At 35.0% G+C, this 16,379-nt stretch overlaps 1 protein-coding gene across 3 annotated transcripts in view; it reads right to left on the bottom strand.

Annotated features, from left to right (window-relative positions):
• LOC124236121 (Bardet-Biedl syndrome 4 protein) overlaps nucleotides 1-16,379 on the bottom strand; it is a 188,120-nt gene that overhangs the window by 115,513 nt on the left and 56,228 nt on the right. For all 3 annotated transcript variants that reach the window (XM_046654823.1, XM_046654824.1, XM_046654825.1), the window contains one exon: nucleotides 1,713-1,857. In XM_046654823.1, the coding sequence (XP_046510779.1) occupies nucleotides 1,713-1,857 (145 nt within the window). The remainder of the gene's footprint in view (nucleotides 1-1,712; nucleotides 1,858-16,379) is intronic.

The following is a 16,379-nucleotide window of genomic DNA, read 5'->3' as shown; positions in this document are numbered from 1 at the left end:
TTTGCTGAGACTGTTACACAATATCAAGTGCATTGAGAAAGTTCTAGGGGTATGTATAAGCAGCTAGCTTTAGTACTCAAATTACATTTAAGATTTAAACTAAGGAGGAGCTGGTTATAATAGAGCAGGAGGAGAAATGCCAAGGAGTAAGAAAACTTTGTATAATCTGAGACAAATTTCCTATTTGGGTCTTAGTATTACCTCACAGAAACATTTATAAACTGTAAACACTCTACAAATGTCAACTGGCAAACAGAATCTGCTAAAGAAAGATAATAAAATGGTCAAAACATGAATTTAATGTATTTTTAATAGTAGGCTAACTTTTTTAAGATACTCAAGTAAAGATTGTGATTTAAGGAGAGGGAAAGGACACAATTTTCAGGCTGGTAGAGATTTGAAAGAATATCTTGTTCAACTCATTTGAAAGATAAAAAAACTGAGACCCAGGGGCTGACCCGGTGGTGCAGCGGTTAAGTCCACACTTTCCGCTTCAGTGACCCGGCGTTCACCGGTTTGGATCCCAGGTATGGACCTATGCACCACTTGTTAAGCCATGCTGTGGCAGGCGTCCCACACATAAAGTAGAGGAAGATGGGCACAGAGGTTAGCTCAGGGTTAATCTTCCTCAAAAAAATAAATAAATAAATGAAATTTAAAGATCAAAAAATCAAACAAAAAACAAAACTGAGACCCAGTGAGATTAAATTATTTACTACCCAAATCCAAATAGCTAGTGTTATAGCTATGATCAAAACTTGAGAATTTGGGAAATTCAATTCAGCACTTTACCTACTGAATTATTTTAACTCACTGATTTTTCTATTTCTCGAAGAGTACTTAACTTTCTTTCAAAACCTCTTTTCTACTTACACACTTACACGAGAACAAATCAGTTCCCTTCAAATAGGCCTCTCTTTAGAGATATACGTATAAAATTCTAAGATAAACAATGAAAAACCATCAATACATTAAAATATATAATAGTAGTGACAAAGACCTGGAATATAGTAATTATTAGAAAAGAGCTGCTTAACTATTAAAGCAGAGAATATGAACAAGATAATTAGAATTACTGTAGAATTACGTTATTTCTTAGATATTTTGAAACATCTTAAGAGGTGAATTCCAACTAACAATACATTTACGCCACAAATATAATTTTCCTATGGTTACTAATAAAGTAAGGCCTTCATAGGAAGATTATGTTTGATTTTTGGTCCTCCTTTCTGCTCCAATTCTGTCACCTTGCTAAAGAAACTGTCAAAATGGATCTATGTAAGTGAAAATCTTTTGTTATAAAGAATCCTGAAAGCTCCTTAACGAAGTAGTATGAAAGACATTTTATAAGTGTTTTGGATATGTATTAAAAAAAACTTAGTTTTAAGTCTATTTTAATTTGGATGGAAAATAATTCTATTCACTGCCACCTATTACAGCATTCTCCCTTGGTGGCAAAACAAACTTGGAAAAGACTTAGGTGTGTAATGACAACATGGACAAGGTGTTGCTTTAAAAAGCAAATGGGGGAGAAGGCAGGGAAAACAAGCTCTTATTCTTTCTCTTCCTTTCCTTACCCTTAATATATTTATTGATAGGTTACTGCTTTACTACAATCCCAGACTCCCAGATCTTCCTTTGTTTAATAATGAAAGTTGATTTACCCTCTGAAATACAGAGTCAGAGCTAGCCTTAAACTACCAGATACTCACCGAGTTAGGGTAGTTCAAGTAGCAGATCTGACAAGGCATATCCTGTGCTGATGACCTTGTATTCATCTGGCGTGTTCGAGACTTTTTACTTGGATTAATTACATGACACTCAGCAAAGAGCTTCTCCAGGTTTCCATCAAAGTACCTGTATTATTTAAACAGAAAGGATGAGAGCCCAGCAATTGCACACTGTTAGAGCTCTCCAAAAACCTCATTTTCTACAGGGAAAACCAATGAGCTGAATTAAAATAAACCAAGATCATAACCTTTTTTGCTCAGAGGAAATGAGTTGTATGGCTACAAACTGTAGCAAATAGTGGTATATATGTATGAAAACAGATTGAGTTTTTGTTGCTATTTTGCTATTTTTACTGTTTTTATACTGGGAAGTTAAGCTATTAGTATTTTAACAGTACTACAACTAAAACTTCAAGATGAAATCTGTACTATCTCTAGTGGTTTTGAAAAGGCTAGGTTCTATGTTACACAAACGAATTAATTTTATTAACAATTTTAGTTATATCAGTTTAAATATATTAGCAAGTAAACCACCTACAAATCATACCTTATCCCATAAATCATTTAAAAAATGAAATTATGATGTTTCATTCTACAAAATAGACTTGCTTTCTAAATATTCTTTTGAAATAATTTTTAATTTACTAGGAAAGGGGAGGAAGGAGGAAATGAAAAAGTATATTTTAAAACGTTTTGATATCAAATGATCTATATATTAGCTTTTATAAACTATGCTATGTATCTAAATATACAGAAGTAGTTTCACTATCTAAGATATCAAGAGCATGGTATACCAAGTATTATCTACAGTTTCAACTAAACTACAAACTTCTTGGCAGAGGATAGTGGTAAACACATTGTACAATATTTCCATTAATCTAGATGAGACATGGTTCCTGGTCTCCTGAAATATCTTAATATTCTAAAGGGAAAAGCAATAGACATAAAAACTTCCAATCTGGGAATCAATATAACCAGCAAAAATACTAATGCAGAATCTGGTCAATTACTTTTTAGTTTGTAAAGCCCAGGTTTCAATAACTACAATGTTCTCTACATATAAACAGGAGATTCTCAAGTTAAAAAATAATCGATACTCAAAAGAGATTTCTAACATTTCTAATAAAGGTCTTGTTCAGGTTTTGTGTCAAAGCACTTACTATATTTCTAGAAAATCACTCAAATGAGAACAAGACAAATCACTCTCCTAAGACTAATAAATATCTCTTTATAAATACTTTGACTACAATATGTTTCAATGAAATGATCAAATTATCAAAAGGTCAACATGTTATAAAAGGAGAACACATATGAAGTTAAAGTTGTCCCTGACGATTCAGCTCATCAAAATACATAGAGCAGAAAACCAAATGCTTTCCTACAAATTTTATCTCTCAGAAAAACTAAGATGCCAACTTTCATCTGAAAAATAGAAAGCATACAAAGCTAACATTAAATAGGAATAGGTAAACAAATTAAACACATTGTTTTTATAAAAAAATTCATGCTCACAAGAAAAGACAAACTTCTGTCATCCTTAACTTGACTACACAAAATTAGTGACTCTCAACACTTTGGTGAACACTCTAGACAGCATTCTATGCAAATAGACATGTGTCCATAATTTCATATAAATATCATACTCTAGAATTATAACTTGCTTTCTTCACTAAACAACATGTAACAGACAAGCTCTGTCAGTGAACATAGGTCCACATTTTTTTTTTTTACTGTTGCATAATATTCCACTGTGGGTCCGTGCTATAATTTACTTAACCAACCTTATACTGAGGGGCATTTTAGATGTTCTGTAATAAACAATCCTAGATTAAAATCTTGGGCCATCTAATGGGGGGCAAATATCTAGACTTAACTTGCATTTCTTTATAAGTGAAGTTGAACACATTTTTCTGTGAAGATATTATTATTTTATGAGTTCAGCACAAAAACAGCTAGAGGAACCCTCTGCCTCACAGAATGCTTTCTTCCTCAGTTTCTAACTTGCCTTTCAATCTTGTTTAATACTGTTTAACTGCCACTTTCAATTTTTATGTAGGAAAATTTATCATCCAACCCTGTTGTGACTTCTGGATTTCATATCAAGCTTTAAAAGATCTCTATATGCAAAGAGTATAAAACTTCATCCATGATTTAGGCCTTTCCTTTAAACTGTTTCCACTAAAACTGTTGATTTCCATAGAAATTATTTTTGTGTAATAAGGAATAAAGCAGGGCTTCCAGTTCATTTTGATCCAAAAGGCTAACCACTTAACGAAGAGTGTTTCAACTGCCTGAAACACTTCTTCCTACTTTAGGTCTTAGCTTAAATCTCATTTCCTCAAATAAGTCTTCTTTGACAGTTCCTCCTCGCCAAATTAGGAAAGGTTCCCTTGTATTGCATCCTCACTGTACTTTGTACTACTGCACAAGATTTATCACGTTACTGACTCTGTAATCACTATTTATTTTATCTTTTCTCTGCTAGAATGTAAACCCCACGAGGACTTTATCACTGCTGTAGCTCCAGGGTCTAGAAGAATCTTATTATAAGCATTCAATTTCTTTTTAAAGAGTAACTGACGTAAAGAGTAACTTGTTAAAGATAACTGATAGTTATAAATCTGAATTCCTTTGCTTTAGGCATATTTCTTAAAGATAGCAATACTGGAGTTCATAGCTTTTTTATTTATTCTGGAATGCACCAAAGACCTTTGAAATACTCACCTGGTAAACATAAGGGAGAGTTTAAGAATCCACTCATATTGTTGGGCATAGCAGGCCTAGAAATCTTTTTATTTTATTAAGTTCCATTTTACAAGAAATGTAAAATTTTAAGATATGTTTTGTTTTTATTTTTACTTATTACACGGTCTGTCCCACCAATGACTCAGCAATGCTTATTTGGAAGATAGTGAAATCTAATTTATTTTTACAAAACATAACTTAAAATGAGTACTTACATCTATTTAATTTGTCAACTTAAAACAGTATCTTGATTGTCCTTATGTTATATGACCCTATACTTAACCTACTAGTTTTGGTTGGAACTTCCTGGAGCTTCTCCCAGTTGACTATTATTTTATACAATCTTTATACCAATTACATTATTTTTACATTATATAGTTTTCCTTTCAAGAATGATAAAAACTGCTTTTTGTTTCCTCAACTTGATTAGCCTAATTACTTAGACATAACTCAAATGTTCAAATGTATTCAAATACTCACTTGGTCAAATTTGCCCCAGCTTCCACCACCACCACCCACCCCCCCAACCCCCAATATTCTCTATATTGACAGTGCCCATTTTCTTCTCGTATATACTGTTATTGAAGTTTGCAGTCAAAATAATTTTTCTCATTTTATAATTTAAATCATTTTTCAGCTGGCATATACATAGGTTTTTTTCTTCAATCTTTAAGTTTAGTAGTTCTATAAGGTTTATCTTAGCATTTAACTTTCTTTTTTGAAATACCATTCAGGTAATTACTTCAGATCCTTTAGTTATTAAGACTGCCTTGCTTGATTTGTACACAGCCTTTGTTAATTTGTTAACCATGTTACCATCTGCTACTTCTTTCTTTGTCCTTTTCCTGTCTTACATCTCTATTTTTCCATAGTATGTATCTACACTATTTCTTGCCATTGCCAATGTGCTTTTAAGTTCTGCAAGATTACTACTTGTTGCTTCATCTTTTTCTTAGTTCTGTCAGCTTCCTTTTCATCGTGTTCTGTTGTTTTATCAGTTCATCTTTGATCACTCTTTTCATGGAGTCTAAGTTTAATTTCTTTAAAGGAACAAAGAAGGTTTTTTCTAATTCTGATAGTTTTACTAAAGACTAGTATGCTTAGAGTGACATCAGCATCATGGCGGAGTGATCTCTTGCCTTAGACTCTCCCTCCTGAGACACAGGAAAACAGACATTCATAAACCAAGAAAGGACATTCATACAACACAAAAGACATCTGAGAGACCCAGAAAGCCATACATCTGAAGGTGTAGATGCTGAACCCCCAGGAGGAAGTGGAAGGAGGTATGAGGATCTCCTCACCGTTCCCCAATGGTGGTGACCCAGGGGGCTCTCAGAAAAGAAGGGGGAGGACTGGCTGTCCAAGGGAACAGCTTTGCTCTCCAAATTCCCTCACAGATAGTGGGAAAGCCCCACACAGGGGTGGCTAAGCTACTGCAGGGTGTCTCCATCAAGCCAGCACTCCAGAACAGCAGACAGTGCAGAGAGAGAACACCTCTGGGATCACACATGAAAGAAAGTGGCACTCCCCCATCCCAGCTCTCAGCCAGTCACCCAGAAAGCCCTATATACATATGAAAAGCAGCAGCTGTGAGCAACCAAACTGACAACTGTAGACGGGCCCTATCAGAGTAGATTTCAAAGGACAGGCACAGAAGCCAGGGCTCACTATGGGATCAGAATACACAGCTCCTGACCCTGCCCCCTCCCAGTGTCAGCAGGTGGAATCTGTGACAAGATACTGTCACTACGCGAAGGCATAAATCCACGCCATCAAACAGAATGAAGAAATACATTAATATATACTCCAGACCAGAAGGAAAATGACAAGTGCCCAGAAATCAACCCTGAAGGCACAGAAATTTACAATCTAAATGACGGAGAATTCAAAATAACTATCATAAAAAAACTCAATGAGTTACAAGAAAATACAGATAGTTCAATGAAGTCAGGCTAAAATTAATGAACAGAGGGAATTCTTCACAAAAGAAACTGAAACTATTAAGAAAGATCAATCAGAAATACTGGAGATGAAAAACAATGGATAAGATAAAGAAAAATCTGGACTCCCTGAATGACAGAGCTGACATTATTGAGGACAGAATTAACAGTCTGGAGGAGAAGATATAGAAATGTTTCACATGGAGGAGGAGAGAGAACTAAGACTAGAAACAAATAAAGAAACTCTCTGAGAAATATCCAACTCCATCAGCAAATGCAACATAAGGATTATAGAATTCCAGAGGGAGAAGAGTGGGAGAATGGAGCATACAACTTGTTCAGAGAAATAATAACCTGAGAACTTCCCGAACCTGAGGAAGGAGCTGGAAATAAAAAAGAAGCTATATATCCTAATTATATCAATGTAAAAAGACCTTCTCCAAGGCATACAGTAGTAAAACTGGCAACAGTCAAGGACAAAGAAAAAATATTAAGGGCAGCAAGGCAGAAGAAAATAACTTACAAAGGAGCCCCTACAGGCTAGGAGAGGGTGGAACGATATATTCAAAATTCTGAAAGACAGAAACTTTCAGCCAAGAATACTCTATCCAGCAAAAATATCCTTCAGATATGATAGAGAAATAAAAACTCTCCCAGATAACCACAATCTGAGGGAGTTCATCGCCACAAGACCCCATGTCCCACAAGAAATGACCAAGAAGGCCCTCACACCTCGAAGAAAAAAAAAAAGGAAAAAGAAAAAGAAAGGGTTTACAAAGCCTTGAGAAAGGAGATAAACAGGCAGACAAAATCAGAAAACTGCAGCTCTCTATCAGAACAGGTTAACAAACAATATAACATTAAAAATAAAGGGAAAGAAAACATCAAAAATAATTCTAATCTCGTCATTTTAACCACAAACGCACAACACAAGATGAAATAAGCTGTGACAACAACAACTTAGAAGGGGTAGAGGAAAGGGATGGAATTGGCTTAGACTAAGGAAATAAGAGGCTATCAGAAAATGGACTGTCTCATCTATGAGATTTTTTTATACAAACCTCATGGTAACCACTAAACAAATAATCAGAACAGAGACACAAATAATAAAGAGAAAACTGAGAAAACCATCACGGAGAACTACCAAACTGAACTGACAGTCCAAATACGCAGGACAAGAAACAAGGGAAACAAAGAACAAATGGGAAACGAGACCTAAAATGGCAGCATTAAGCCCTCAAACATCAACAATCGCTCTAAATGTAAAGGGATCGAATTCTCCAATCCAAAAACAAAGAGTGGTGGGATGGATTAAAAAACAAGATCCAACAATATCCTGCCTCCAGGAAACACACCTCAGCTCTAAAGACAAACAGAAGCTCAGAGTGAAGGGATGGAAGACGATACTCCGAGCTAATGGCAAACAAAAGAAGGCAGGTGTTGCCATACTTATATCAGACAAAGTAGACTTCAAGATAAAATAGGTGTGGGCCAGCCCAGTCATGCAGCAGTTAAGTTCGTATGTTCCGCTTCTCAGCAGCCCGGGGTTCACCAGTTCAGATCCCGAGTGCGGACACGGCACCACTTGGCAAAAGCCATGCTGTGGTAGGAGTCCCACATATAAAGCAGAGGAAGATGGGCAGTAGTTAGCTCAGTGCTAAGCTTCCTCAAAAAAAAAAAAAAAAAAAAAGATAAAATAGGCAATGAGAGATAAAGAGGGTCAGTATATAATGATAAAAGAGACACTCGACTAAGACGACATTACACTTATATATGCACCCTACACAGGAGCATCAAAGTCCAAAAAGCAACTATTAATGAAACTAAAAGGAGATATTAACAACAACACAGTAATAGTAGGGACCTTAACACCTCACTTACATCAATGGATAGATCATACAGAAAGTCAACAAGGAAAACAGTGGAATTAAACAACCAACCAAACCAGATAGACTTAACAGATTAACAGAACACTCCATCTGAAACCAGTAAAACACACATTCTTCTCCAGTGCAGAGTATACTGGAATATACTCAAGGATAGACCACATGTTGGGAAACAATGCAAATTTAAGACTGAAATCATATCAAGTATCTTTCCGACCATAAAGCTATGAAACTAGAAATAGACTACAAGAAAAAAGCTGGGGGAGAAAGCCCCATGGGTGAGTGGTTAAGTTTGTGCAGTCTGCTTCAACGACCCAGGGTTTCCCTGGTTTGGATCCTGGGCGTGGAACTAGCACCACTCAAGCCATGCTGAGGCAGTGTCCCACATGCCACAACTAGAAGGACCTACCACTAGAATACACAACTATGTACTGGGGGGCTTTGGGGAGAAGAAGGAAAAATAAAATCTTAAAAAAAAAAATCTATTGTGGAAAACAAAAGAAAAAAGTGACAAATATGTGGAGACTAAACAACATGCTACTGAACCACCAATGGATCACTGAAGAAAAAAAGACTACTACGCTCAAGAATATGGGTAGATTCTTAACTCTCCATACTTTGTTTACCTGGTCATTATTTGAAGGTTCCTGCATTTTGCTGGCTTTTATGTACATTCTTGTGACAAACAGGCCAAAATGAAGAGAGTGATTCAATGTGAAGCACTGCAGTTCAGGCACCTTGTTTAACAAGTTACAACATCTTTCTCTCTGCTTCACTGACTTTGGTAAACAGTTGCAAAGCTTATCTTAGGACACTGTGGCCTTCCTTTCTTACAACTCTTGCCCCTTCTTTTGAGAAAACTATACCGATGAAAATAAAAATGGAATGGCAGTGTGGTTTTCCTGTAGTCCAGCCTCTCCTCAGTGAGGGAAGAGCACAATTAGAGTATCGTGACCCCACGTCTCACATGGCCTAGATTTCTCTAGATTAAGATTGTCAGAAGAGGGGCCGGCCTGGTGGTGCAGCAGTTAAGTGCACACGTTCCGCTGTAGCGCCCCGGAGTTTGCCGGCTCGGATCCCTGGTGCGGACATGGCACCACGTGGCAAGCCATGCTGTGGCAGGCGTCCCACATATAAAGTAGAGGAAGAAGGGCACAGATATTAGCTCAGGGCCAGTCTTCCTCAGCAAAAAGAGGAGGATTGGCAGCAGATGTAAGCTCAGGGCTGATCTTCCTCAAACAAAAAAAGATTGTTAGAAAGCAATTTGAGAGATTTGTCAGTAGAGATTATAAATCCTCTTCTCTAGGGTTCTTTCTGTTCATTCAGTATGTTTATAGAAATATAGTTAAGCCAACTGGCACTTAATCAGCCAATTTTCCAGAATATCTAGATATTAATTTTTCACTTTACTTGGCTGCTAGATAGAAATATACTAAATCATATAAATTAAATTTCAAGGCAGGAATAGTTTCAGCCTAAAAACTGTCTGGTTGTGGGGAGGGGAGACACGGCTGGTATGTAGGGTACATCACTGGTGAGTATTTCTTTTTGAATTCCGAATGACTGCAGCATCCCTGTTTGCCATTTCAATATTTAATTTTGCCATTAGGAGTTTATTTTAAAAGTCATTACAGATTCATACTTCATAAAAAGACCACTAAGTAGTACTCATTTTCACAACAGAATCAGAAAAGCAAAAATGTTAAGCTAATTTAAAGTTATACATGGCTTTTCTACTCTATGTTCTTAAGGTATCAGAGTTCAGTCTCCTTATAGTTCATTAATGCTCCCATCACATATTTTTTATTTTTAAAGATTTTATTTTTCCTTTTTCTCCCCAAAGCCCCCTGGTACATAGTTGTATATTTTCAGTTGTGGGTCCTTCTAGCTGTGGCATGTGAGGTGCCACCTCAGCATGGCTGGATGAGGGGTGCCATGTCCCTGCCCAGGGTCCTAACTGGCAAAACCCTGGGTCGCCACAGTGGAGCATGCGACCTTAACCACGTGGTCATGGGGCCAGCCCCAACCCATCACATATTCATAACAAGTCAACTATCTATTGCTATAAGCCTTAGAAGGAGCCAAAACAAACACACACATATATGAAAATTTATTAAAATATATTATACATTTTATATATATCCATGTATAAACACGCATATACACATATTTTACTTCTTAATAACCAAATAACTTTAGTTTCAACATTGTCATGTGGCATTTTATGGGTACCAGACTTCAATTTCAACGGCAACAAAACAGTCACAATTATTCTATACCTTAATCATAGTTCTGACAAAGGACTAGAAAAGATCTGTGACATCAACATCTCTCCTAGGTATTGCCATTTATCTATCCTTTGGCCCCATTAACTTGCTTCTAATGGTGTAATTTTTTCCACTTTTAGAAAAGATATACTTAAGCAAAAATGTCAAAGGAGCAAAGGAATAGATTAAGTTCATTTAAATCACGTGGATGACTAAGAATTGCCATCATATTTATAAAAAGCAAAAATAATAGATTAGACATGAAAACAACAGTCTTAAAATAGCAAAATATTTTGAATAAGAGAGTAGACATACTAGGAGAGAAAGCTTTCCAGTCTTTAAATATAGATATTAGTTTCAGAGCTTAATCCTCATTTTCTATAGAAAGGAACCAGTAGAGATAGTACAGTATGGCAGTATAAGCAAGTTATTAAATACTGAAGTAAACAGTTCTTTCTCTTCTAGGGAATGAGACTGGAACTCAGGGTTTGGAGCACTATTTTTCATTTATAACCCTTGTAAAACTATTATACTTTTGAAAACCTATAATTACTTCAATAAAAGTTTAAATTTAAAAAGGGTTCCCCAAGTACAATGTAAACTTTCATACAAATTAAAAGATTCACTGCATCTTTTGTGTTTTTTAAAGGTATTCTTTCAAAACAAGGACTAAAATCAGAACGTCAGATGACTGGAACACATATGAACCTCTACTAAAGTTCAGAAATCCAGAAAACTAAAACTAAAGTCTTAGGGATGGAAAATTTCTTTTTCTAAGGAAGACTTTTGGCCCTCATAAGAAAAAAGATCTAATGAGGACTTACACAAGTCTATAAGAACTTGCTTTAAAAGTTTTGGGGTTTTTATGCTAATCTAAAAAATAAATTTAATTCCCATTTTACTATTAATGTATTATGTGGCTTATAGCTAAATAAACATACTGATCATGTATTTTCAAAGAAAATGTAGAACATTTTTTGAGATTCTAAGATTTTTCCCCTACCAGGGAAAACTCAGCCTAATAAAAAACCAGCATGACAGTAAAATCTCTTGAGCTTGCTTACTGCTAAGCAAAACTCCAGTTGACAAAGAAACTACTACATAATGCACTTTCAAATTGCAGTACAAAAATCTTATTGCATAATTTTTGAGAAACTTTCTGTCATTTGTTCCCCCATACCTTACCCTTTTTGGTTCTGAGCCATGATGAAAGTGTATTAAGAAACTAACCACAATGAAATAGATTTAAGATAACTCTTTCTAGACTTGAATTAGCAAAATCATAAGAGACACAATAGACTAAGCCATCTTCCAAAAAGGCTCCCACCTCTATTTATTACAGAAAAATTTAAACATACAAAAGCCAAAAGAAAGTAAATTGAACTCTCACATACCCACCATCCAGCTTTAACCATTATCAACATATTGCCAATGAAAAAAGCTTTTTTGGAGAATAAGATTTTATTCTCATGTGAACTTTCAAGGTAGATCTGAAACTATGTCAGATATTTTAAGAAGTTAACAACTATTCCCTTCATAATAGGGAAGAGAGAATCCTATACTAGAGGCTTCAGAAGACACAGATGCTGGTTTCATCGGGTGTTCCACCCACACTTAGACACGTATCATCTTCACTGGTAGTTGTCCATGTTCTCTGGATTGATTATTTCATCAAGTTCTCCTAACCTGAAGCCCCGGGAACTTCAACGACTGTACAGTATCCAAAATATTATAACTTATTTGCACATGTTCTCCCCCACCCCCAACCCAGGAGAAGCCTCAAAGCTTTTATTACTTTCTCAAAAGAGACTACAGCCCCCAAATGACAAGAACCAGTATTATTTTTAAAACTATATTTTGCTCAATGGTTTTTTCCTCCTGCTATACATGAGCAGCCCAACTTAGTAAATAAAATGAAACAAACTACTTGTGATTCATGCAATAGCAGATCTGATTTCAATTAAACAGAAAAAATAGTTTCTTCTAGAACATGAAAAGAAACATCCTTTTATCATTTTGATAATGGTGTTCCAACATATTTAATGGAAGTCCTCAGGTTGTAAATACTGAGAGCCTATAAACCAAACAAAGTATGTTTAAAATCTAGCTATGCTAAAACCAAGAATAAGCAACCAAAATACAAGGCGGTATATAATTAAGATCCATTTTAAATAGTTCCCTCACAGATTAAGCAACTATATGTGGGAATTATGCTAGTTAGCAGCAATGTTAATTGCTTTGAAGGAAAGAGGTGGACAACTATTTGCAATATGACGGGCTAAGTACGCAAGAGGTGGAAGGAGAATGCTAGGGAAGCACAGAAAACAGCAGTTGCTCTTCAAGAAGTCAAAATGACTTAATAGTAAATGTGGTAAGAATTCAGAAAATAAGGATATCCAGGGGGCATAACACAAGTCATATATGATGTACAGCATTGTACATGGGGTCTGAGAGCACAACCCCAGAATGAAATATTACTGATACTCTCTGAATTTGTGCAAAGCTATCACTCTTGAGAAGATTAAGGCCTGAATAGTCGAGGGCATCCCAATGGAGCATAGAGGAATAAGTACAGACATACAGAATGAAGTGAAAATATGGGAAGTTTTCAAAAGTCAGATAGAATAGCTTTGATGTGACAGAAACCACAAGGGTAGTGAAGGTAGATAAAATGAGTTGACATGATCAAAGTTAAGTTTAGGACAAATGTGTTACTAGAGTCCAGGAAGGCAGCGAGAAAACTATCTTGCAAAATGTCAGATTTACCTTTGGGTACCTAAGGCACTGTTAATCCTACATGTCCAAAAAACAAGCTGAATCTTCCCTTTTAAGGTTCTTCCTTTTCCTATGTCTGTGTTTTAAAATTATCTTTGTGAAATAATACAATTCTAGAAAAGTGCATAAACATAAATGAGCAGCCCACGAACTGTTATAAAGCAAACACCTGTATATAACCACAACCCAGGACAAGAACTAGAACTAGTACTTCAGAAACCCTCCAAACATCCCTTCTCAGTAACAAGTTCCTCTTTCCCCAAGAGATAATCACTATCTTGTTTTTCTTTATAGTTTTACCACCTAAATATGCATCCTTAAACAATATAGCTTAGTTGTGCCTGTTTTTCAATTTCATATAAACAGAATCATATAGGATATAGGTATTCTTTTGGATCTCGCTTCCTTTCACTCAGTATGATGGTTTTTAATACTCATCTATGTAGTCATTTGTACCTCTAGTTTATTTTTAATTGCTCAATAGTTATTATATATAATATACCATAATTATCTATCTATCTATTGACATTTGGGTTGTTTATGGGTTGGAGCTATTATGAATGCTGCTGCTATGAACATGCTTATATATGACTTTCAATTCAGATGTGCATATTTCTTTCTACTGATATGAATTGTGTATGTAGAAAATGGAAAGGAGTCTACAGATAAGTTGTTAAAATAAAGAAATATAAAAATAAATTTTATTATCTTTTTCTCTTAGCATTTACATGCATATCTCTGACCCAGTAATTCCAGTCCTAGGTACCCAGTAGAAAGAAATATCCTAGGAGTGGAATTACTGGGTCAAAGATACGCATGTAAATGCTAAGAGAAAAAGATAATAAAATTTATTTTTATATTTCTTTATTTTAACAACTTATCTGTAGACTCCTTTCCATTTTCTACATACACAATTCCTATCATCAGTGAATACTATTTGGCATCTCCCTTACAACCATTATACCTTATTTTTCTTGTTTGGTATACTACTGGCTTAGGAACATCTTCAGCGTAACATTGAACAGAAGTAAAGATAACAGATACCCACGTCTAGAACTCCCCCTAAAAGGGAAACCTTTCCAGCATTTCATCACGAACTATCCTGTCTCCTACAGAAGTTTTTATAGATTTATTAGATTAAGAAAGTTCTCTTTTGTGCCTAGTTTGCTAATCGTTTCTTTTTAAAATCATAAACGATCACTGCTTTTTAGCAACTGCTCCTTTGCATCTACTGAAATATTTGCTCATTAATTTGTTCAAGTGACCAATCATACTGAATTGTTTCAGGTTAAACCAACCTAGCATTCCTGGGTTAAATCTGAGTTGGCCATGCTGAGGTATCATCCTTTCCATATTCAACCTGCAAATATTTTGGAGTTTTTTGTTTCTTTGTTTGCATCTACACACATGAAAGAAACTGGTAAGTAATTTTTCTGTAGGTTTTGGTATCAACATTGTGATAGCTTCATGAAGGTAAAGGAATCCTTTTTTTGCTTTCTAAAAGAATATAAGGTAGAGAGTAAAAGGCTGCAGTTACTGTCTCATTAGATGTTGGCAGAACTTTCCAGTATATCCATCTGAACTCACATTTTTCTTTATAGAAAATTTCACCTTATAGCTATACCCCCATACAAGTTTTCTTTCTGTCAATTTTTGTAAATTGAAAATTTCTAAGAACTTATCGGTGTTGTGCAAAATTTCAAATTCTGACATACTTACCTACAGTATCTTATAAATTTTGTTTGTTGTTTTAATATCTGCAGGATTCAAAGTGACTTTTTTTTTCATTCCTGATACTAATTATTTGTGCCTTCTTTTTTTTCTTGATTAATCTCACCACTGTGTCAATGTTATCAGTCTTAAAAAAAAAATCATCTTTCGGCTTCCTGATTCCCTCTATTGCATGTTTCTCTTCTATGTTATCGAATTCTACTCTGCTATTTTTCCTCATATTTTCTCTGAATTTATTTTGTTGCTCTTTTTCTATCTTGACACATCTAGCTCATGACTTGAAATTTTAAAGATAAATGCTTAGTTGATTACTTTCCTTATATATACATTTAAGGTTATAAACTCCAGTCTTCATTCAGCACAACTTGTGCTGCATTCCACAATTTTTCCCCTTAACATTCAAAAGGTAGCTTAAGTAACAATTATGAGTATTTGAAACTTCAATCAACACTGAGAGAACCTAAAACAAAATGCTGGCTTAAAAAAATACAGAGGCCAGGTACAATATAAAGCCATTTATATTAATTAAAAGCCGAGTTTATGAATACATTTTCTATAAACATAGTATTCTAGGTTGGCATTTATTTTCTTTCAACCTACTGAGGTATCACCCTATTATCACTTCCACTGTTGCTGTTGAGAAGTCAGCTGTTCTCTAGAAGAATATAAGTATAATATACACTTTCTCTCTATATTTTTCCTCTATATCCACTATATATATATACATAGACAGACTTTGACTTTTTGAAAGCAATCTTTCTTGTATCTTACTGTTTTTATGATTTTCTCTTTATCTTTGCTGTTGTTTTTGTAGTTTTACTACGATGATTTAAAATGTGGATTTCTTTTTACCATATTTCATAAAATCTAAAATGCTTTGGTATTGAAATTTCATATCGTTCCAAAAAGTGAAATGAGAAAATTTTCATATAAGTCAAAATTGCAATCTTGTTAGACTATCAGTCATTCAAATGTTGCCTCTGCCCCATTCTCTCCTCTTTCTAAAACTCAATGAGACCTTCTCATTATATCCTCTATATTTCTTAATTTTGCTTATGTATTTTCCATCTTTCAGTGTATGTCTTTAATCCTGGATAGTGTTTTGATCCTGTAGTACACTAAACTTCTCTTTAGCGTTGTCCAGTCTGCTGTTAAACTAATTCCCTGAATTAATTTTACTTATTTGGCTTAATTATAGAAATTCTGTGTTTTTTCCAAATCTGTATGACAACTCATCCTTTCCAGTTCCCTGCTGATAGCATATCCATTTTAGTCTAGGTCCGACAATTCTAATACCTGAAG

This window comes from Equus quagga, chromosome 2 (assembly GCF_021613505.1).
Source record: "Equus quagga isolate Etosha38 chromosome 2, UCLA_HA_Equagga_1.0, whole genome shotgun sequence".
Taxonomy (NCBI): Eukaryota; Metazoa; Chordata; class Mammalia; order Perissodactyla; family Equidae; genus Equus; species Equus quagga.
Note: the sequence above shows the minus strand (reverse complement) of the source record. Positions and strands in the feature narration are given on the sequence as shown.